Source organism: Lissotriton vulgaris, chromosome 6, assembly GCF_964263255.1.
Source record: "Lissotriton vulgaris chromosome 6, aLisVul1.2, whole genome shotgun sequence".
NCBI classification, from domain to species: domain Eukaryota; kingdom Metazoa; phylum Chordata; class Amphibia; order Caudata; family Salamandridae; genus Lissotriton; species Lissotriton vulgaris.
Window position 1 is genome coordinate 1,494,169,031 of NC_141694.1, and position 25,041 is coordinate 1,494,194,071.

Here is a 25,041-nt window from a genome sequence, read left to right on the forward strand (position 1 = left end):
CAATGGCCATAGAGGGGAGGCTCTGAGAGATACAGGAGCCAGCATGACTATCGTCAGGAGTCATCTGGTGTCCTCAGAGCAAGTGATTCCAGGCGTACTTCATCCAGCCGCAATGGCTGACGGCAGAATGAGCCACTATCCTGTGGCTGAGGTTCCCTTTGAGTGGGGAGGGGTTGCAGGTTCACTTCGAGTTGCCGTAAGCCCCGCCGTGCCAGTCGATTGTCTGCTGGGCAATGATATGGAGCACAATGCTTGGAAGGAGGTGGAATACCGGACTCATACTGAGATGCTGGGTACACCTGATTGGGCCTGTGTGAGTACCAGGTCTGCGGCTGCTCGAGAGGAGAAGTTGCGTGGGTTGGAGCCTGGAACAATGGCCCACCCAGCTGCCGATGAGGGAGCATCTCGAGGATAGGAGGAGCCTGCCTCGATGTCCGAGCCCCGTGAGACGGATAGGCCACCGGAGGAGGTGGACCCGGAGTCCGCGGAGGAGACATGGTTCCGTTGGAGGAACTGCCTATCCCCGCTGAGTGGCGAGTGGAGGGGTATGGCACTATCGTGGCACCCCTTGCAGAACTCACGGCCAAGAAGCAACCCAGGAGAGTCATCTGGACAGAGGCTTGCCAGCGAGCCTTCGACACTCTGAAACAAGCATTGTGTAACGCTCCAGTTTTGAAGGCTCCGGATTTTACAAAAGAGTTCATTGTCCAGACAGATGCATCCGACATTGGCATTGGGGCGGTGTTATCGCAACTCAATGAAGAGGGTCTGGATCAACCCGTAGTCTTTCTGTCACGAAGACTGCTTCCCCGGGAACAGAGATGAAGTACCATTGAGCGGGAAGCCTTTACGGTGGTCTGGGCACTGAAGAAACTGCGCCCATACTTGTTTGGTTCGCACTTCCTTGTTCAAACAGACCATCGACCCCTTCGCTGGCTCATGCAGATGAAGGGGGAAAACCCCAAACTGTTGAGGTGGTCTATCTCCCTACAGGGAAGGGACTTTCGGGTGGAACACCGACCCGGAGCTGACCACGCCAATGCAGACGGTCTCTCCAGGTATTTCCGCCTTAGTGTTGAGAACTCCCAAGGGGTTGGGTAGCTCTCCCCACTTTCAGCTGGGGGGGACGCGTGTTAGACCCGTCTTGCTTCTGAGAGTCCCCTCACCACTATGATTTATTTTGTTCCCCTGTACCTCCCAAAATTTGTCGCTTTTCTTGTCTACCAGGACTTTTTGTGTGTTGTTTCAAGGGGCTAGATGTTCCTTGACCCTGGTTGCTCACCAGGTTTTTGGCAACCAGTATGTATGACCCTAAGATGGTAGACACCTTTTTTCCCTCATGTGAGTGACTCCCATTGGAGCCTCTGTGAAACCTGGCCTTTTGAGGTTTTGGCGCCCTTTTGTTTGGCACGCATTCCTGACAGGAATTTACTTGTTTTCCACAGGTACACAAAATGGCTGCTCTAGAACCCTAATACGGTGGCTCTGAGTGACCATAAAGCACCTCAGAAGTGCCATGTTATTGTCACAGCCAGAGAAGGTTGTGGAACCTTCTGGCTCGTGCCAGCACCTCAGGGCACTGGCTATATAAGGGCCAGTCCCTGACGGCCATTTTGGATTAGCTGATTCCTGACCTGACCTTAGCAGAGACAGGAGCACTTAGACTTGACCCCAGATTGACACCTGCCCTGTTGACCCCTGAGGCGGCTGGTAGCGCAGGCAGTAGAGTGGCCAAGGTTCATAGCGTTGTCCCTGACTGGCGTTCCAGTCAGCCTCGTGTGAAGTGACCTAGCGCCTACAGCGCCTGCCCAGCGAGTGCCTTTATTGCCCCAAAGACTGTGGCCGAGTTCGTGTGCCTCCCCGCCCCCCGGTGCTTTATCGTGACTGATTATACGAGTCGCGAGGCGAGAGCAAGTTCGCCGCGACCGCGATCACGGAAGTGCCCCCCCTTCGTGACAGGCGCCTCCAGCCAGGAGCTCGGACGTCTCCGAGCCCCATCGGCGTAGAGCGCCTCCTGCAGTGACAGAAGGTGAGGTGGTGCGCCGGGGCGGGGAGAGGCCGGCCTTCATTGGGCGGGACTAGCGTCTCTGCCCTCCTCCGCGACCTGGGAGTTGATGCTGTGGGCGGGAACCACCCCGGAGAAGGAAGTCGGAGGGAGGTCCGTGTAGCCCTGGGAACCCCGTCGCTGAAGCGAGGAGAACTGTGCCGATTGAATTGTTCCCCGACTGCAGCCGTAGTGAGGTGGGGTGCAGCGTTGTAAGGAACTGTGAGCCGGCAGTGTTTAGAGCAGCGCGAGGATTGTGCGACGCTGCCGACAGCCCCGTTCATCAGTCTACAGACTTTGAACTGGTGCTGCCGAGTGCTAATGATATCTGGAAGCCCCCGCAGCGCGCCTCGGCTCCACCGGCAACAGAGGTCTTCCCCCGGTGGCTGCCGATAGAGAAATGAAATGCTCACTGTGTCTCCTTACCTTCTAGATTAACGCGCATACACTTTGGTTGGTCCCGAAAGCGATTCTGAACCCAGAAAGCCTGTATGCCTTGTTATTCTAGTCAGCACAAACTGTAAGAGTGAATTTTCCTTACTGTAACCTTGGGTAAATGTATTGACTCTGAAATTAACTAATTGGTGGCAGCGATACCAGAACAAACAAGTGTTTGAAAAGTCAGAACGAACCAGTATTGATTCTGTGTGCAAATGTAAAACCTATCTTATGTGTTCTATATATTGATTCATATTTATCCGTGATATTCATTCTATTTATTGACACTATTTATTGACCAATATCTATTTGTGGAATCTAACTTACTTTTCTTTTTAAAATTATATTTTTATTGCAGAGTTATAAACCACAGGATAAAATTAAACAGCCAGTGCACTTGTGGGCTCCCCCCGTCCAATGATAGTTCACAGTTGTACACAGCCATTCAGCCCGCATCCCGGAGGCCGGGCGGCATATCACATCGCTCGAAAGGAACACATCACAGTGTACGTCCCATTGGGACCCTGGCGGAAGGTCGTTTTGCGTATCTGCTTTTACCCCCCCCACCCGCAACAACATTCCCGTCAGCCATCTCCGTGGAAATCAATGTAATCGCCCCTGCCGGGGCCTGCTCTAGGCTATACGGGCCTTCGTACCAGGCCGTTCCACCCAATCAGTCTACCCACCATTCAATACCCCCCGTCCCAGTAGGTCCAAGGCCTCAACAAGCAACCCTCCAATGGCTTCCGGCCCTCCCCAAACCCCCCTACAACCAACCCCCCCAAAGCCCCCCCCCCCTGGCAACTGCTATGGTGTGTGCTTCGCTCCATTGAACTGGATGGGTCCACTACAGTGCGTAGTTCCATACTTCTGTGTTCGCCCCGCGGTGTCCAGCGGCTTAGTTCTCGCCTTCCTCATCCTCAACCAAAGCATCACGCAAAGCCTGTACCACTAACTCCCATGCACGCGCCGCATCCAGTGCCTTCTCATTCCCCAACTTTACTGCCTGCTTCATCCGGAGCACACTCTCGCAGTCAGACCACCGCAGCAACTCATTCTTCCATCTACGCAGTGAGGGACCTCCCCTGGACTTCCAGTGCCACGATATTTCCCTCTGTGCCAATATCAGACCCAGGTCTATGAATTTACTTGTCACCTTGGTGTGCTTAGTATGCGGGAACCAGAGCAATAGGCACGCCGCCATGTCGAATTCTACCTCCCTGTCAGTCACTTCATTCAGGAGTTCCCCTACCTCCGCCCAATAGGTTCCCAGTTGTGGACACCCCCAAAACAAGTGGTCCATGTCCGCCCCTAGGGACGAACACCGGGGGCAACAGGCATCCGGCACCCGAAAGTACCGCTGTAGTTTCTCTGGAGTTAAATAGGCCCTATGGAGCACATAGAAATGGACCTGCTGAAAGCGCGCGTTCCTAGTGCCCTTCCACGTGCGTCGCAGGATATGGCCCCATGCCGTGTCCAGTATGGGCCGGCCAACGCTCACCTCCCATTTAGCTTTGAGCCCGTGGAGTGGTTCCAGCCCTTCGTTCAGCATCCTATTATGGAGGCACGTCACAGCTTTGAATGTACCAGCCGCCATTACCACATATTGGCACGCCATAGTCGTCGCGGGTTCCAGGAGCCCCTCTTTCCAGTGCTTTTGTACGGCAGCCACAACTGCCGCATGTAGGAGGAAGCCCCCCTCAGGCAGTCCGAACTGGTCCCGGAGCACTTCGAACGGCGCCAACGCCCCATCTATGTACAAGTCGCCCACCACCTGCAACCCCGCCTCCTCCCAATCCAACAACGGGGACCAATCTCCTCCGTGCGGCAATGCCATCAACATCCCGATCGGGATCTCCGGGGCATAAGGCCGCGATGCCCTTGCTCTCCGAAGGCTCCTCTGCCAGCACAGCCGGAGCGTCCGCTCCTCCATGGTGAGGGCCCGTAACTCGAGCCGTTGCTGCATGATGATGTAGGACAGCACGTGGCGCTGTATCCCCCGATCCCGGTCTTCCTCCGGTCCCCGGAACACCCTGGCTACGTTCTGCGTAAGGACCTGCAACTGCGCCGCTAGATAATACAGCTCAAGGTCGGGCACGGCCATGCCCCCTTCCAGCTTGGGGCGAAGTAGCGTGCTCAGGGCTATTCTGCGGCGGCCATGCCCCCATAGAAAGCCAGTAATCATTGACCGCAGTTCCCTAAACACCCCCTGGGGAATCCAGACAGGCAGCGTTCGGAAATAATAGAGGAAGCGGGGGAGCGCCACCATTTTCAACAGTGCTATCCTGCCCAGGACTGTCAGCGGGAGGGTCGACCAGAAAGACAAGCTGCCCCGCAGTGCCCGGACGCAACGGCCAATGTTACCCTCCAAAAGGTTAGCAGCCGAGTGGTAAATGCGGACACCCAAGTAGGTGATGCAAGAGGGTTCCCATACCACACCCAAGTCGCTGCTAGGGGCTGGCGATCCCGCTCTCAGCGGAAACACGCAAGTCTTCGCCCAATTGACCTTAAGGCCCGACAGCCGGCCGAACTCAGACAACAGATCCATCGCTCCAACCAGTGCCCCCGAGGTGTCAGCTAGGTACAGGAGCAAGTCATCCGCATAGAGCGATATATAATGCCATTGCCCATCACTCACTATCCCCACGTATCGGTCGCCTGACCTCGCATGGACCGCCAAGGGTTCCATCGCCAGGGCAAACAACAGAGGGGAGAGAGAGCATCCCTGTCGTGTTCCCCTGCCCACCGGATACGCTGCAGATACCAGGCCGCCCAATCGAACTCTCGCCGTCGCCGAGGTATACAAGACCCTCGTCCACCTTCGAAACCCGTCGCCCATGCCAAACCTCTCCAGCACTCCATCCAAGAAAGGCCATTCCAAACTATCGAAGGCCTTCTCGATGTCCACGGACAGAACCGCCGGCACTCCCTCCCCATCCAAGATGGCGTCCATTATTCCCACCAGGCGGCGGATATTCATCGCCGTGCTCCTCGTGGGTATAAACCCGGCCTGATCCCTGTGCACCAGGCCCGTCATGTGCGGGGCCAGTCTAGTGGCTAGGATGCGACTCAGGATCTTATAGTCCACCGTCAGCATGGACAGCGGGCGATAAGACCTCACGTCCGCGGCATCCCGGCCAGGCTTGAGGAGCGGTACTTTCAAGGCCTCTCGCATGGAGCCAGGCAATGCCCCCTTCTCGAAGGCTTCCGTATACACCACCAGCAGCCTGGGCGCCAGAATGTCCACATAGTGTTGATAGAACTCGATTGGCAGTCCGTCCACCCCGGGCGTCTTGTTACGGGCCATATGTTTGATAGCCACCCGAATTTCCGTAAGCGTGATCGGGCTACCCAATTCCTTCGCGTCTTCCTCGTCCAGGACCGGAAGCGGCCTCTCCCCCAGGTACTCCGCGATGTCCTGAACCCCCACTCCCAACTGACTCCGGTACAGGTCCTCATAATATCCCCTGAAGCGGTCCAATACAGCTGCCTGGGAGTATACCATCTCTCCCTGCGCAGTATTAATGCTGTGGATCGGGCAGCCCCTAAGTTCCGGGCTAGCTAGTCTGGCCAAGAGGGTACCCACCTTGTCCCTTTCTGCGTGTGCCCTGATAATGTACTGCCTATAGTCATAACATCTCAAACGTTCCGTCTCTGCGGCTACCACTTCCTTCGCCTCCAACAACTGGGCCTGTAGACCTGGCCTAGTTGGCCTGCGGCGCTCCAAGTCCCTCAAAGTTTTCTCCGCTTTCATTAGGTCATTCAGCACAGTCGTACGAGCATTCGAGAACCTGCCCAAGCACACCCCTCTCACCACCACTTTCATTGCATCCCATTCAGTAGCCCTACTCGCAGCCGTGCCTTCATTCACACCGAAATAACTATCAATGCCTTGCCGGACCGCATCGTCGAACACAGAATCCTCTAGCGTCTCCGGCCGAAGCCGCCATGTTGGTATTACTGAGCGCTCCCTCTGCCACTGAATATGCACCAATAGGGGGTTATGATCGGATATAGTCCTAGCCAGGTACTCCGCATGGGTAATCAATGGGGCTAGGGAGCCCCCGCAAAGCACCGAATCGATCCTGACATGTAGATCATGGAGAGCGGAATAAAAGGAATAATCCCTGGTTCCCCTGTGCCTCTCCCTCCAGACATCCAGCAACCCCCATCGTTCTTGCCAGTCCTTCCTGTGCGCGGCCAGCCTGCGCACAGGAGAGTCTACTAGGGGGGGATGGGACCTATCCAGAGCCACATCCGTAATCGAGTTGAAGTCCCCCCCTAGCACTATCGGACCCGCCAGGAAAGAGGCCAAGGACCCCGAGAGGCTATCAAAGTATCGGCCTTGGTCAGTGTTCGGTGCATAAACACAACAGAAAACCACATCCCGTCCACATAACCTCCCCTCCACCGCTACAAACCTGCCATCCGGATCCACTACCTGATTCAGCACTTGAAAGGGTATCCCCGCCCTCACCCAGATCAAGACCCCCCTGGCATACGCTGAGTAAGTGGTGCCAAAAACCTGGCCCCGCCATCTTTTCTGCAAGGCAGCGCACTCTTTTTTGGTGAGATGAGTCTCCTGGAGCATAGCTATCTGAACCCCCCTGCGTACCAGGTATGCATGTACTTTGTGACGTTTCACCATAGTCCGCAGCCCCCGGACATTCCACGTTAGGCACTTCAAATTAGGTAATGTCCCCATTCCAATTCCGTACAGTCCGAATCAAATAACCACGATCCATGGCCCCCCCAATGCAGTTGCCCCCCCCCAAACAGTCCCACAACTGAAACATTCCCCAAACCCCACTCCCCAGGACAGAGCACACGAACCCAATGGCCGCCCCCATCCAAACCTTGATCCAACTTCTCACACACTTACCCTGTGGTCTCCACCACAGTCGACCTTAAGGGCCTAGGGGGGGTGAGTCGCCGCCGACCCCAGCTAGCGGAGCCCGCGTCCCGCACTTCATCCCCTCCGAAACACACAGCTCCCCCACCCGGCAACCCGCCCTCCAGCAACAGGATATCACCCTACCATGAAGTCCCGATCTAGTCCCAGTTCTATCTCAGCCGCAGAAAATATCATCCGAAGTCTGTGGGGTTACTATCGGCCCCTTCTGGCTCTCCGCCTCCGAAAGTTCCTCTCCTGTTCTGCTGCCTTCCCCTCCCGAGTCCGTACCGGCCCGTTCACTGTTCTGTTGCGACCCTGTAATGGCCGCCGTCGCTGCGAGTGCATCCCTCTTCTCCGCCGCCAGTTGAGCCTCCCGTTTCTCCCGCTGGCGCCTGTTGCGGGACCTGATGCGTTGTGACTGCCGCACCCGGGGCTGCTTGGGTTGGTCTCGCCGACTTTGGTGCGTTCTGTCTGTCCCCGCTCTGTACGACTCAAGCCATTGCCAAACTTCGTCTGGAGTCTGGAAAAAGTGTGTGGTGCCATCCATGATAATCCGCAGCTTGGCCGGGTAGAGCAAGGAGTACTGGATGCCTTCCTCCCTGAGCTCCTTCTTCACCGCAAGGAACGATGCCCTGTCCTTCTGGACCGCTTGCGTATAATCCGGAAAGATCGTTACCTTGCTGTTCTCCACCTCATAAGGGCCCGACATCCTAGCCCGCTGGATGAGGAGATCTCGGTCCTTGTAGTGGAGGAGCCGCACCACCATCGGTCGGGGGGGGCGGCCAAGCCCCGGCGGGCGAGCGGGCACCCGGTGAGCTCGCTCCAGAGTGAAAAATGGAGTAAGCCCCTCTGGCGCCACCACAGTGCGGAACCAGTTCTCCATGTAGGCCACCGCATCCTCCCCCTCAATCCGTTCCGGCAGGCCTACGACCCGCACGTTGTTCCGCCTATTGCGGCCTTCGGCATCCTCCGCCCTCCGCTCCAGAGTGTCCAGTCGGGCCAAAATGTCCGTGATCCTGTGCTCCGCGGTCACCACCGATGGCTTTAGGTCCAGCAACAGTTGGTCATGATCCTTGACCCGATCCGCCAGCTTCGCGTGATCCGCGCGTAGCAGCCCCAGGCCCGTGGCCACTTGGGCAATGTCATTGTGCAATGCCTCCTTAGTGGAGGTGATCGCCTCAAGGATGGCATCCAAGCGCCGGTTCAGCCGCTGTTCCTGGTCAAGCTCCGGGGAGGGACTCTCACTCAGCCGAGTCGATGTTGCCGAGTCCCCCTCGCGGCTCCCGGGCATCGGCCCTCCGATCGCCGCCATGTCAGGGCACTGCGTCACAAGTCCGGTCACCCGTTCTGCGGGTACGCCCGCGGGTCCGTGCCGGCCACCGGGCACCGGGCAGTGCTATGTCCCCGCCGACGTTCTCAGGAACAATGGCCAGGCGGACGAGCTCCGTTCCGTCACCCCCCTTGGGCCTGTGGGGGGAAGGATGAGTCTTAGGGCGGTGGCCGACGAGAGCCCCTGATCTCCTGGGTGAATCGGGCAGCGTCCCCTGGTTCAGGGCATCGCGCCGCCAATCCTAGTGCGTCGGGCAGCCGGGTGCAGGGTCCCTTGCTACTTGGCGACAGCCGGACTCAGGGCTGAAGTTCGGGACCGTCCGACCTCCTCGCCGCCATTTTCTTCACACCCCGGGCTACACCTCGGCCGCCTCCTTCCTCGATCTCCTCGGGGCCAGCAGTCCCCCAGCGACTCTCCGATTACGTCCAGCTGTCCCCTTACACTTCAGAGGGCAGGAACGTCGTCTCCGGGTCGCCTAGGGTCCCGAAAAACAGGAGAATTAGCGGGATTCCGCGCGGAGCTGCGAGCTCACGCCGCCATCCCGATCGGCGTCCAAGCCACGCCCCCGTGGAATCTAACTTACTTATTTATATTATTTATTCGTGACATTATTTATTCTTACATTGAGACCCAGAAATTTGTACTGCAAGGAATGGAAATGTGCTTTTGAACTTGAACCTTTTTTTCCCTCACAAAGGACTTTTATATAAAGGAATCGTATTTTTCTACAACAGTGGTGTGGTGTCCTTCTTTTTAGTGTGGTTGTACAGGGGGTTATTATTGGGTCTGAGCCGGCTTAACACAAAAGCCTTCACTGCCTTGTCACTTGAGCCAAGCTACCCCCTTTGTGCTGGGCTTGCCCATCGCAAGTCCAACAACTAGATTTTATAATAACGTATGTTTTTTTATGTTTTATATTATTTGTGTTTATTTTTATGGTTATAGTATTTTTTTATAGTAAATGTGTTTGGGGATTGAAATTCGTAGTATTTAAATTATTGCCTAAATTAATTAAAATATTTTGGTATGGAATTTTTTCAATTTTTTGTGTGAGTATGTATTGTGAATATGCATTCATTTTTGCATAATTAATTAGGCCATCTAAGCCTAAGCCTGACAGGGTATTGTTTTGAATTATAATGGGTGCTCCCTTGTGTCTGGACAAAGCAAACTCTCTCTGAAGAGCTGTAATGACAGCAAAACACCTGTCAGGGGTTGCTTTTATTCGTTCCAGGTTGGCTTGGAAGGCATTTTACCAATCACAAAGTGTTAATACTGTGCTCGAAGTGGTAAAATGTTTTTGCCGGTCTGCCTTCCACCTAAACTTGGGAACTGCCCAGAGTTCTCTGCTTCTCTTTTGCATAACTTATGCAGCACTCTAAGCCTGAAAAAAAAAGAAAAATTATATATATTTCAATCCCTGTTACTATTCGTAACAAAAATGAGCTGCACTCACAAGCCAGGATAATAATAGATTTTATTCAAAGGTTGAAAGGGAGTTGGCAAGTAATGCCCTATGCGTTTCTTTTTATTTGACAACAAGCTATTTCAACAACCACAAGGCACAGCTATGGGCACCTGCTTTGCCCCCAGCTATGTAAATTTGCATTTGTGCTGGGGGAAGTAGCAGGTGCTCAGAGGGCCTAAAATGAAACACAGGTCAGGAAATATCATAACGTGTTTGAGGTTCATCGACGACCTGTTTGTACTGTGGCAGGGTACTGAAACAGATGCAAATCTATTCATGTCAGAAATAAATGATAATGCTCTCAACTTAAGATTCACTGGGAAAACAAGTAGGACATCCTTTGCATTTTTCGATGTTCTCATTAGAGTGGGGTGGAGAAATTGGAAATTACTATTTTTAGAAAACCTACAGTGAGGAATACTATTCTCCATGCTGGAAGCTCCCAGCCCGCCCCTCTGTTAAAGAGTATAGCTTTTTGTGAATTATTTTGAGCTAGATTGGCTTGCAGTACTGATCAGGACTATAACAAAGTGGGAACAGAGATGAGGAATCGCTTCTTGCAGAGAAGTTACTCACAACCTATAATAGAAGCAGCTTCAAGGAAAGCCAGGGTACAGAACAGAGAAAAGGCCCTTTACAATCCCTCTCAATCTTTGTTAAAGGAAAAAGTAAAGGAAGATGCACCACGCAGATTTATAACAACTTGCAATACCGAGCATTTCAAGGTACGTTAGATTTTACAGAAGCACTGGCATTTAGTCTCTTGTATGCAAAAAAAGAATTGAGCCAGAATTTACCTTGATCCACTAATTCTGGGCTGATACAGATTACATTTGTTAAATCTTCTTTCGGCTTGTAAACAATCTGATCCCTATATATGTAGGGTGCTTTAGGTAAGCCCCTTGCTCATGATTGGATGGCTTTCTTGTTTGTCTCAGGCACCGGCTCACCACTTTATAGCTTTCCTTCCTATTCTTGTTGTTCCTCCTCCCATGAAGCATAATTATTTACTATAATTTTGATTGGCTGGCTCATTTCCTTCCAGTACTGATGTAGATTACCATTTTCTCATTTTCCCTTTGGACACCATGGGAACAGATGGCTTTCCTCCCTCTCTACCCTGTCTTGCATTTTTTCATTATTAAACGTATTCTTCTTCGTTTTGCGATGACTTGATAACAGTGCACTGCTACCAGGTTGCTAATTTCCCCCCAATGCAATATTCTGTGTACACTTTCTTTTCTTTTTTTTTATTAACTCTTTCAAGATGGCCAACCACCATCTTGAAATGGTAAATAAAAGATAGAGTAAAGAAAATGCAGCACATGCATGGTGACTATCTTTGAATGAGTTTTCTTTTGGTGTAAAACAAATCATTACAGATTGCCCAACACACTGTGTGCACATGTGCGTCCGATGTTTATGGAAAAACAACAAGCTCTCGCCATTAGGGTTTATGGGAGAGAGCGATTGGCTTTGTTAGTGCTTGTTTATAATGTGATGGATGCGAAAACAGCAAAAAATGGACGGACTGCCCAAGGTTTTGCATTCACTTAACTGTGGTTAAAAAAACGGTCTACAGATATATTGGTCTACAAATATAAGGAGGATTGCGTGATGTCAGACCATTGGAGCATAACACTGCTCTCTATTCATGCAGAAAAAAACCTTAGGAAGGCCCAGTTATTTTATAATAAAAACACCTGGATGCGTATATGTAGTTTTAGCACAAAAGTTTAAAGGCACTATATTGAAAGATAATATTGTTACCTAACTGAAATAGCTACTACTTTGTGAACCTCTCAAGGTGCAAGTCGTTAGCCATCAAGTTGCACATATATTTCTACATCAAGTGTGTATGTCCTTTTATCGATCTTACCATTTGTTAGTGTTGTATCTGCTGCTTTTCGAAAATGCCTCTAGTTTAAGAAAGTCATGTTATTGTTATAAGTTGTTTACTATCTGCAGGTACTTATAACGCCTGTGTAAACATTAATCATTCAATTAATCTGTTTTAGATCGGACGAGATGCTGCCATTCATGTGTGGGATACGCAGACACTAAAATGTTTATCGCTTCTGAAAGGGCAACATCAAAGAGGAGTATGTGCACTGGATTTTTCAGGTATGCTATTTTACACAGCTGGGTGAGAGTATTCTGCTTAATTCAGAAACTCTGTCCATCACCACCCCCTGTTGTTTAATTATTTTGTCCACCATAAGCGTGGAAGGGTATACTCAGACGTGAGTCCCTAGCTCATTGCACCATCAGGATTCAAGCAAGCCGGGCCGAAGACGGCTGTAATGCCAGAAACCAGTCCCCGGAAGCTTGTTTCCTTCCCAGTGAAATATTTGGCTTGGTAGTTTGGTCTGCCCTGTTCCCATGATGCACTGGGCAAGGGACAGACTAATTTGCATATAGCCGGGTTCTGAGCTGGGATGGTGCAGTGAGCTAAAAAACGGTGTTGGATCAAGCCCTGATCTCTTGATTGGGTGAGAGTATTCTGCTTAATTCAGAAACTCTGTCCATCACCACCCCCTGTTGTTTAATTATTTTACACAGCCAGTCTTTCTTAAATTCTCCTAAACTCAATTTGCTATCCACAGAAAATCTTGAGTATCTCTTGTGTAGTTCAGATATAATTGTGTGATCAGAGCTGAAATATATACAGATAAGACAAAAACATTGTCCTTCAAGTTCAGTGTTTAGTGGTGCAAAGGATTAAGCTCCCCACACTCAGCAGGCGGTCTGGGAATCTCATGTTAGCACCGGGCATCTAAAGAAGGGGGACAGTAGGGTTGGTGTGGATGCCAGAATGGGCTTTATACCCCAGGCCAAGCACTTTACAGGGCCCGCTCTCCTTCAGCAACTTTAATTTATGGATTTAGTTGCAAGCAAGCCTTCCATCTTCATTAATGATCAAACAGCTTGTGCGACAACACCATAAATTGCACCCGACACCATGATTTTGCTTTTCTTGAAGTAATGTTTTTGAAATATTTGAAACAGGTGCTACTTGTCGCACCTGGCCATAACCGAAGAAGCATCAAGGTGGCCCACATTATATTTTGGCCCAGGCTTCTCACTAACATTTGACAATCCTAAATTGGCAGTCTAAGTAAAAGAAGTAAAAACTAATGCAGTGACAGATCTTTAATTTCTTGTTTTTTAAAAAATATATCTTTATTCTTCAACAAGGCAGCTATTTACAAAAGATCAACAGCAGGATTACATATATCACAAAGCAAAAGAAAAAGAAAGAAAAGGACACAAATATATACATTTTTTTTAAAAGGGGAAAGGACACAGCAAGAGGCAGTAAATACATATGTAAAAATACTCATTCCTAAATCCAAACTGAAACTTTACAATATAAGTCCCCATATAAATTTTAATTTGTTCAACGCTAATAACCCCCTTGCATTTGCCATCATATTTTCCATTGAGTATATCTCCTTTACCAGCGTCCACCAATTGTTAATGTTTGGAGGGTACAAGCTGATCCAGGCTCGAGCAATCACCAATCTTGCTATTACCAACAAAATCAGTAATAGCCGATTCTGTTTATGACTAAACATATCAGGTCCCAGCATAATGTCCCTCGCTGTAGGCGAAAAGTCGATCCCTAACTTCTGAGAACAAGTTTGACTTGTCTGTTGCCAGAAGTCATTCAACTTAGGACACTCTACAAACATATGTATCAGATTTGCAGCGAAAAGATCACTTTTAGGACATTTCGTATGTGTGCTAGCTGTCCCTATTTTGACCCATTTAACGATGTGGCGTATAATACAGGGTTCAAATAGTCCGAAGCTGCTGCATTTGTAAATTAGTAGCATGTACAGATTTCTTTACTACCCCTAAACTTTGCTCTATACTGTTCTCCGTAATCTCCTCCCCCAATATTATGCTCCATTTATGGGCTACTCTGTTGCCATCCCCCTTTCTAAAACTGATGTGGATCTTATACATACGACTAATCATAAGTTTAGCTTTGTCCTGATATAATAAATCCCATATCTCTGACTTCGCTACATTAGTCAATCTTGGGTGCGTCAGCTAAACGCTCTTGAGTTGCAAATATTTAAAAAACATGTGACCTGGTAGTTTAAACAAGATTTGCAGCTTTTCAAATGAAGCATATCCCCCGTGATCAAATAAATCCCCAAGTGTAGAGATCCCAAAATTCACCCATTGTTTTAATGTAGTATCCTGAAAAGTCTCAGGGAAGGTCGGATTCCCCCACAAAGGAATTTATTATGATAGCACGATAGATCACGGCTAGTAAGAATAGCTTTCCAAATGGAGATAGTGTCCCGCAGTGTCTTAAATTTTACACGTTTGAAATAATTTGGGTCAGTAGTTTTATATATATATATCAAACTATTTTCTGCCAACAAGAATTGGTGGAAAAAGGTGGTACATGAAGGAAATAATAGACTCTGGAAGCGAGCTGCAAATGCAGACCAAAAGTACATTTTAAAATCTGGGAAGTCTATACCCCCCTGTTCGTAAGGGCACTTCAGTAGATCCTTCGCTCTATGTGCCTTCCTATAGCCCCATAGAAAGCTACTAAAAAAGCCATCTAGTCTTTTTAAAAAAAACTGTTAGGGACCCTTAGAGGGATGGATCTAAAAAGATACAGAAATTTTGAGAGTATTTTCATTTTAATTATATTAGCACGGTCAATAATACCGATAGGGAGTTTATGCCATTTTTTCAGCTGGGTAGCTGTTTCCTTAAACAATAATTCGTAATTTAATGATATTATTTGGCTTATCTGTGGTGATATTCTAACCCCGAGATAAGTAGCCACAGTACATACCCCTCTAGTGTGTTCCCTAGTAGTAAACTTTACCAACATCTGCGTTTTATGTGTGTTGAGTTTGTACCCGGCTATTACTCCAAATCTAGCTGCTTCTTTTTCTATTTCTTCTATTGCGCTAATTGGTTCAGGTGAAAATATAGCTACATCGTCTGCGTAAGCAGTTACCTTTAATGAGTTTATGCCCTGCCTTAGTGGGATGTTTTGAGGGTTAAGTTGTAGTGAAAAAATAAATGGTTCAATATAAAGGGCAAATAATAGGGGAGAAAGTGGGCATCCCTGTCGTGTACCACGTTAGATTGAAAATACTTCCGATTATGTTCCTGAATACATTAATTTTGCTTGTGGTTTACCATATGGATCCTGGATCCACTATTTAAAGTTTTCCCCTATACCCACCTTTTCCAGTACTGCCCATAAAAACTTCCAATCCACCCTATCGAACGATATTTCTGCGTCTAAAAGCAGCATACCTAATTGACTCCTTTTTTTTCTCGCCAGATCAAAAGCAGTGATCGCAGTATTTATATGAGCTGTAGTCTCCCTACCTTGAATAAAACCATGTTGGTGGACTGAGACAAGATCTAGCATTGCTGGTGCTAATCGAGTAGCCAACATTTTTGCGAATATTTTTGCGTCGGAATTAATAAGTGAGATAGGCCTATAGGAGCCACACTCATTAGAAGGTTTATTTTTCTTTAGGAAGAAGACTATTCGTGTCCGGTTCCAGGATTCTGGTACAATACCATTATAACCAATATATTGAATTACCTCTATAAATGGTTCAATTAAGTACTCCTTAAAAACTTTGTAAAATTCCAAAGGTATTGAGTCTTCCCCTGTTGCTTTTCCCAAGGGGAGCGCAGATATTGCTCGTAGTATTTCCTCATTACTAATGTCTTTACCCATAATAACAGTATCTTATTTCAGTTTTGGCAGGTGTATATTTTGAAAGTACAAATGTATGTCTTCATCATTAGATATGGTTTCAGGAGTGTATAACTTCTGATCAAAGCAGAAAATTGTTCTAAGATCCCTTTTGGATCCGTATACGTGGTCCCATTTGCGAGTTTAATTTCTTTAATGTGGCTTTTAGCCCTATCATCGGCTACTTTATGAACAAGATCTTTACCCATGTGTTCCCCAAACTCGTACTGTATGGAGCGATATTTATTATATCTATTAATCATTCTTTTCCTAAATACCTTTTTGGCCGCCGCCCTCCGATCAATTAAATCTTGTAAAAGCTCCTCCTGATTGGGTAAAGCGGACCGCACTGCATTTATATGATCCTCCTCAGCCTGTCTCATAGTCAAGATAGCCTCCTCTATTTGATCTTGTTTTTTTATTTTGTTGTAATATATATTGTAATGTCATACCTCTAACCACTGCTTTCCAAGTAAGGTGTAGATAAGCCCTTATTTTTCCGAAAAAAGAGTTCGAGCTGTCTTCTAGTAGTTTCTAAATAAGTCTCATCTGTAAGTAGTTATTTTGGAAACGTAAAAGGTTTGCGAATCATTTCTCCCGGTATAGCTTGGAATTTTACCATAAGAGGATTGTGGTCAGAAGTTATACGTGGGTAGATCATCATTTCAGCTGTTGTAGCAATCCCATTAGATACCCATGCCATATCTATTCTTGAGTATGACTGATGCGGAGATGAATAATAAGTATATCCTACAGTGTTAGGGTGTAAGTATCGCCACAGATCCGTCACCAACTGTAACCTTCCCATCTCTACTATTGCTGCTCTTGATCTAGTCATTCTACGAGTAGATGTCCGTCTGCTGGTATCTATGTTAGAATACATGATACAATTAAAGTCCCCCAAGATCAGTTTTCTCCTTCCCAATTTAAAAGTTCCATATTTATTGAATCAAAGAATAGTGGTTCATCTGAGTTAGGGCCATATACACCGCATATTACATACTCTTTACCTCATATTTCTGCCTGGGCAATTGCCCACCTCCCAGCTCAATCTATCATAGTTTTTAGTATCACACACCGAAATCCCTTTTGTTTTAAGATAGCCACTCCCCTGATAGAACAAGACTGTGAAGTGCATGTAAAAGTTTCATAACCAAGTTGCATTAGTAACTTCCGATCTTTATAAGAAAGATGTGTTTCTGTTAGTATTACAAACTGGGGGTTATATGTTTTTAATTCTTTCCGTACCAACTGCCTCTTGAGTTTATTATTTAAACCGACAACGTTCCAAATAAAATCTTTAATTTCTGTGCAAAGAGATTAATCCATAGAAATGTAGTCTGTAGTGTCCTTACCAGGAAGTAGACAGTACAAACAGAGTACTTTTTAAAGAAGCCAATGAGATTTTGGAAAGAAATCTATCCAATATCTCTGGAATCATTTATTGTACTTCTTATTTAAGTTAATTGCAAAGTAGTTTGCCTGTGCCGCTTCCAGATCATAACTAAAGACTCTGTTTGTATAATAATGTGCAGTGTTCTGAAAGAGGTGTTCTTTTCCTAAATCCCCATAACCACAAAATTCAATATAAGAATATAGAATATTCAGTCAATCAATCAATCAATCAATCAGGGCACTTGTAAAGCGCACTACATACCTCTGAGGGTCTCAAGGCGCAGGGGGGGAGGGCGGGTGGGGGAGGGCTGCTGCTACTGGTCGAAGAGCCAGGTCTTGAGAGTCTTCTGAAGGCCAGTAGGTCTTGGGTCTGCCGTAGGTTGGTGGGGAGGGTATTCCAGGTCTTGGTGGCGAGGCGGAAGAAAGATCTGCTACCGGTGGTCATTCTTCGGATGCTGGGGACTGTGGCGAGGGCGAAGCCGGCGGAGCGGAGCTGGTGGGTAGGGGTGTAAAAGCTGAGTAGTCTGTTGAGGTATGCTGGGCCGGTGTTGTGGAGAGCTTTGCATATGTGGATGAGGAGCTTGAAGAATATCCTCTTGTTGACAGGGAGCCAGTGCAGGTCTCTCAGGTGTGGTGTGATGTGCCTGCAGCGGGGGATGTCGAGGATCAGACGTGCTGAGGTGTTCTGGATGCGTTGCAATCGTCTCAGGAGCTTGGCCGACGTACCTGCGTAGAGGGCGTTTCCGTAGTCCAGCCTGCTGGTGATGAGGGTCTGGGTGACTGTTCTTCTCATTTCGGTGGGGATCCACTTGAAGATCCTGCTGAGCATTCGGAGGGTGTTGAAGCAGGATGAGGAGATGGCGTTGACCTGCATGGAGAGGGTGGAGTCGAGGATGACCCCTAGGTTGCGTGCGTGGTCGGTGGGTGTCGGGGCTGTTCCTAGTGTTGTCGGCCACCAGGAGTCGTCCCAGGCTGAAGGGGTGGAGCCTAGGATGAGGACCTCCATCTTGTCCGAGTTCAGCTTCAGTCGGTTGTTCCTCATCCATTCGGTGATGGCCTTCATTCCTTCGAGGAGGTTGCTTTTGGCGGTGTGAGGGTCTTTAGTGAGGGAGAGGATCAGCTGGGTGTCGTTGGCGTAGGAGATGATGTTGAGGTCGTGCTGTCAGGTGACGTGGGTGAGGGGTGCCATGTAGATGTTGAGCAGCGTCGGGCTGAGGGAAGAGCCCTGGGGTATGCCGCAGATGATCTTGGTAGCATTGGAGCAGAAGGGGGGGCGGAAGCCCTGAGTTCTGCTGGAGAGGAAGGATGTGGTCCAGTCCAGGGCCTTCTCTTGGATCCCGGCGTCTTGTAGGCGTGTTCGTAGTGTGCAGTGGCAGACCGTGTCGAAGGCGGCTGATAGGTCCAGGAGGATGAGGGCCGCTGTGTCTCCGTTGTCAAGCAGGGTCCTGATGTCATCGGTGGCGGCAATGAGGGCGGTTTCCGTGCTGTGGTTGCTGCGGAACCCGGACTGGGACGGGTCCAGGATGCTGTTCTCCTGGAGGTAGCGGGTCAGTTGTTTGTTGACGATTTTCTCTGTGACCTTCGCCAGTGAACGAGAGCAGGCAGATGGGTCGAAAGTTCTTGAGGTCCTTGGGGTCCGCCTTGGGTGTCTTGAATAAGGCATTGATCTCGGCGTGCTTCCAGCTTTTCGGGAAGGTTGCTGTCTCGAAGGAGATGTTGATTACTCTCCAGAGATGGGGTGCGATGGCTGTGCAGGGTTTGTTGAAGATGTGGTGAGGGCATGGGTCTAACGGTGATCCGGAGTGGATGGTGTTCATGATTTCGCTGGTGTCCTTGTCGTTGATGCTGGTCCAGGAGACCAGGCGGTTGGTGCAGGTGGTGGTCATGGGGGCGGTGGTTGTCGGGCGGTCGTGCCATTGAAGCTGTTGTGGATGTTGGCGATCTTGCGGTGGAAGAAGGTGGCCAGCGAGTTGCGCGGGTCTTGCGAAGGAGGGGTGTTGTTGGTGTTGGAGCTGGGGTTGGAGAGTTCCTTTATGTTCTCCAAGACCATAAAAGCGAATTAGTTGATAGTGTAGTAAACCAGTATGCACTCCTGTAGAAACTTGCTAACATTTTGGATACAAAATACCCTGATGAAAACATGCATTGTAGCCTGTTAACCTGCTGCTTCCAGATGTTAAAGGGCCTGAACCCGAGTTATATGTGTGGGCCTTTAACGAGGGAGAACGTCTGTAACAACCAGTATGGCCCGAGGCAGAAGAGCTAAAAGGCTATTAGAACATTCCTCCCATTAAATGTAGAATGTTCTACATTAACAAGCATTGGCAAAGTCAATAGGTCTTGGCAATGAGAGTATTTGGCATTGTCAATGTCTTTTAGCCATGTTGTATAGTAGCACAGCTGTTGTTCAGCATGGCTGAAAGTCCTTGAAAAAGTGCTATGACGTGGCCAGCGTATGTGTGTCATAGCACTTTTTTGTCTGGCAGCAAGTGTGGGAAAAGCAAGACAGCACAGGGGCAGGTCATGCAACACAACACAGGAGTGGGTGGACGGCTGGTGGGGAGAAGGTAAATACAAGGGCTTTTAGTATTTTCTAAAACAGTCCTCACACTTTACATACATTTTACCAGCCTTGTGGTTAGCTGCATCACATTACACCAACTACAATAGTCTCTTACAGACAGCGCTTGTGCTGTCTAGCCGGAACCTAAAAGGGGGTTAAAATCCAGAAATTAGGAAACTATGGTTCACTTAAACATGTCCTAGGCAATTACAAGGGCGTGACAGTCAATGATCAGCCGATAGTTTAAGGGCCTTATTATGAGTATGGCGGCCCTAAGACCGCCGCACTCAAGGCGGCTGTCCAACCACGGCCACCCCTGCGGGCCTGCCTGCAGTATTACGAGTGTGGCGGTCGGACTGACGCATCCGCTGGGATCCAGGATCAGGGGCAGGAATATGCTCTTGGTGCAGCTGCTGCACTGCCGAGCAAATTCTGAGTTGCTTCTTCACTACCCATTTAATGGCGGTGAGCCCACAGACTTGGTGGGCCTACTGCCAGAGCAGAGTTGGCTGTGCTGTAGGAGGACCGCCAAAGTCGTAATAAGGCCCTATATAATCTCACTAGATAAAACATGCATATAGAATGAGCATTGAAAAAAAAGGTTCTCAAAGAAACCTCAAAACACATATACTGATTAAATCAGATTGGATCTAACATGGTATAACCCAAGGGGTGGAGTAAATCAACCGCACTCACAAAAGTCAAAAAGGGTTAAAAACCCTGAAACCTGAAAACGATGGTTCGCTTGATTTTGTGGTTAAAAGGGGAAACCTGATTAGCTTGCCCGCTACTTAAACAGACATGACAGTCACTCACCAAATGCTAATGTAAATCTATGAGAGCAGCGGGAACAGACCTAAAGAAATGACTCAATACATTGATGTGAATGAAAAATCTTACCAATTATTATTTGGAGCTGAGTGAATCAACTGCACTACCTCTTAGCTGTGTTCAGAGATAAAGAAGTGCATCATAGGAGCCCCGTTAGATATACGGGATGCTGCCACCAACCGTAGCATCAGCGTGCGCGTTGGTCAACGCTCAGGGTCCTCATACTAAGATGGCGGCCAGTAGGAGGTGGTCTTGACAATGTAGAATTGAAGTATGCCGAGCACGGTGACTGACATTGGTATACTAGTGAAAAAGACAATCCATTACAAAATATTCAGAGTGCGCCACGGGTAAGACACATTGTAACTCTGTAAAGCAGAGTTTGAAGACAGACATCAGCTTAGTAATGAAAAACTATACTCCGATCATAAAATAAAATAAAAGGAGCGGCCCGCACGTATGATGTCTCATGGAAGACACATTGTAACCCTGTCAAGCTCAGCGTTAAGGCTGACATCAGCAAAATAATGAAAAACTGAAGTCCGATCACAGAATGAATGGAGCGGGCCTCAGGTATGGTGATTCATGTAAGATACATGTTATCATTGTAGAGCTGAGCGTGATCACTGTGGCTATTTCCATAGACAGGCTGATGGATCCATTTGACATTTGACCTCAGTCTTTGAATGCACAGCAAATGCAGCGAGAGAAGAACAAGATTTACAGGCCTGTTTACAGAAACTGAGCTTCATTTCCCCTACCACTGTGTGATTTCGGCTCTTCGCCGTGTGACCCTGTGAAGGGAGCCAACATTGTGTGACACACTCTGGCACTGTGTGAGTTGGCAGGTAAGGGAATGTAACATGTCTCTTCGAGACAGCGCATGCGCTGTCTAACCCAAGACCTAAAAAGGGAGAAGCATGAAGACATACATTAGAATGTTGGAGCTCCAGGCTTCTCCCAGCCATTTTAAGCCCGGAGCTGCTCCATTGCCTTCAATGGAGCACTCAACATTCCAATGTTCTAATTAGAGATAGAGCCCTCTAGTATAGATCAGAGAAATATAGAGAAGGAATGGGCAAAAGTATGGGGAGCAAGTCCTATCTTGCTCTAATACATACTTGATTCAGTAGCTAACAGACAGGAATCTCCACATAATGTTGAAGACGTGGATATGAGCACAGTTATGAAAACAAAACAAAGTACACAACGACACTATGTCATCACTTGATTGTTCCCAGAAGTATACAAAAGGATATTAAACAGCTACCTTGTGAACTTTATCTTTTGAAAGTGGATCTCTTCGTAGACAAATTGTTCACAAATACACCCAACGGGAAATGCCCACAATGGTTGTACCTTGTTAATTCGATTAATTTTTCTTCGAAATAGCATCAGTTCTTTTTTTATCACCAGTTAATTGCTCACCTTTGAAATTTATAGAGGTTGCTATTGAAATGAATTCTGTGCAATGTTACTTTGAAAAGCAATGCCTTCTTTTTTGTATTTTGAACAGATGGACATAGAATATTGTAGCAATCACTATCATAATTTAAAACCAATAAATTTACTATTGCTGGAAATAAAATTCACGTTATATAATGAAATTCAGGGTGAATTCTTAGCTTTCAAAAAAGGGCTGAAAACCCATCTGTTTCCAAGAGTAGTATGAGCTCTGCATCGGTGGTTTCGGCTTGCTGAATCAAAGCGCCAGGATACCCTCTGGGTGGCAGTGTAGCGCTATATAAGTATGCAAATACATACATACATGCATTTAAATTTAATTTTACACCACACATCCCTGAAAACCCATGCTACCTCTTAACGCTACCCATTCATACACCCTAAAAGACCCTTGCTACCCGTTGATGCTACCCATCCCAAGCCCTTTGAATCCCATTCTACCCCTTAACACTACCCATCACTAAACCCTAAAAACATCTTACTACCCCTTAACACCACCCATCCCTGAGCCCTAAAAATCCTTGCTCTCCCTTAATGACACTTATCTCTGAGCCCTGATAAGCACTTGCTACCCTTTAATACAGCCCATTCCTGATACTAAAAACATTACCCACCCAAACAATAAAAATGACTTCTATTTAATTGAGCAAATACAATTACTCAAAATTAATATAATAAACACAATTATATTGCTTTAAAAGTAACATTTTTATTATTTTTTTTAAACACACTTTATTGGCATTTAGTCTTAATTCTCACATACAATGCACCATAAGGAATATATTTTCAGCATATACAAATATTGGACCTATGAAGTTCGTAACCGCATACAATATAACAACTTTCGTACAAAAAATAGAGCATAGGCCCCATACCTAGCTCCCTAATTCTCCTTCTGGATACAGTGTAACAAAGGCTTCAGAGGGGTCTCTCGTTGGCAGCTGCACATACATGCGATATGTCACCCTCGTGCGCAGGGTAGGTCTGGGTTTAGTATTAAATTTAATGTCCTCTTGATCATTGCTTAAAGTCCCGCATAACATTTCTATCAGATCATAAATAATCGTTGACAGAGCCCTACCCTCAGGCTACGGCGCCATTAATGACCATATGCATCTGTGGAAGTTGTGTACACTATTGCGCTCTGAATCATTAAAGTGGCAATGTAACCGACTGCAACCGGACCAATTACCCTCCCCCATGAGCCCCCCCACCTCCAACCACTATTCTCTACTTTAACTATAATCTTCCCTTCCTCCCCCCTCTCAACACTCTCCACCCCCCACCGCCCCTAGGCGTGTCGTGGTGCAGCCCCAGTGGGCTGTAAAGGGGTTGTCTGCTTAACTCCTATCTCGCAATTGGACCAGTAGATACTATGTAGTAAGATGCATCTCACTATCCAGTGTGGGGTATCAGTGTGCAACCAAGTAGTGCTCAGCGACTTCCTGTCTTCTTGACCCCCTACGGTCGGTGTGTCCCAGGGCTATGCGCAGGGGTCCCTCCATCCTCGTCTGCAGGGAGTGTGAGTTCCATGACCAATCTCTCCCACGCTCTTGCCCTCTCTAACGCCTGTTCATTGCCTGTTCTATGCGCCATTTGTAAACGAACCTCCCCCTCACATCGGGCCCATTTACTAAACTCCTGCTTCCATTTATCTACGGTGGGACCTTTGCCCGCCTCCACTGCGAGGTTATGGCTCTTTTAGCTAAGAGGAAACCCAGATCAATAAATTTACTAGTGATTTTGTTTTTTGGGGTGTGGGGAAACCAATGAAGTATGCAGTGCGCCATAGTGGGTCGTATGTCCCTCTCAGTAACGTCCCCTAATAGTGCCGTCACCTCTTGCCAAAAGTAACCGAGTTCCGGACATGCTGATACCATGTGCTTGAAATCTGCGCCCTCCTGAGTACATCTCAGACAGGCCGTGGTCAGTGCTGGAAAGTATTTGTGTAAGCGGGCCGCTGTCAGGCACACCCTATGTATAATGTGAAAATGCACCAGCTGGAACCGCGCATTTCGCGTACTCTTCCAGGCTCTCTCCACTATCCTGCCCCACGACGGATCTGGTATTTCCATTCCTATGTCCGCTTCCCATTTCGTCTTCAAGTCTACCATTGGTGTTAGGGCTTTGTGTGTCATGTGCCTATACAAGCAATAGACCGCCTTTACTGTACCCGTCGCAACCACAACATAGTGGCAGCCCATAGAGGTGGGCGGTTCCGTCAAGCCTGCCTTCCAGTGTTTTTGAATCACTGTCGTGAGCGCAGCATGCACCAGGAAGTCTCCACCAGGCAATTCAAAACGGTCTCTGAGGACATCACATGGCAGCATATTGCCGTCCTCGTATAGGTCTCCTATGGTCGCTAAACCCTGTTGCTCCCAGTCCTCCAATCTGCGCCAGGTCCCTCCGTTTGGCAGTGCTCTACACACTTTTAAAGGGATATCGGGCGCATAAGGGGTCACTATTCCCCCTCGTCTTAAATATCTGTGCCAACATTTACGTGCTGTGGCAAACTCCTGAGTGAGCTGCATATCTCCAAGCGGGAGGCGTAGTAGTATACGAGATAGCACCAGCAAGGGGCCCGTCGGTTCACCTGCCTCCCCTCTTGCCTAGTGGCCCTCGCCACCCACTGGGTGAGCCATTGAAGTTGAGCAGCTAGGTAGTATGTCTCGTAGTCTGGGACTGCTAATCCCCCCTCTGCTCTGGGTCTCATGAGCGTCCCAAGCGCCACCCTGCACCTGCCCGAACCCCACAGAAAGGAACTGACCATTCCACGAAGTCTCTGAAAGTAGCTCGTCGGAATCCAGATCGGGAGAGTCCTAAAGTAGTAGAGCAGGCACGGCAGTGCCACTCGTCCCGCTA

The 25,041-nt window shown here is 48.3% G+C and overlaps 1 protein-coding gene across 1 annotated transcript in view; it reads left to right on the forward strand.

Annotated features, from left to right (window-relative positions):
• The window catches only part of EML6 (EMAP like 6), a 748,837-nt gene that overhangs the window by 456,330 nt on the left and 267,466 nt on the right, over window positions 1-25,041 (forward strand). Inside the window, exon 15 of the mRNA XM_086927650.1 lies at window positions 12,193-12,298. Coding sequence (XP_086783776.1) covers window positions 12,193-12,298 — 106 coding nt within the window. The remainder of the gene's footprint in view (window positions 1-12,192; window positions 12,299-25,041) is intronic.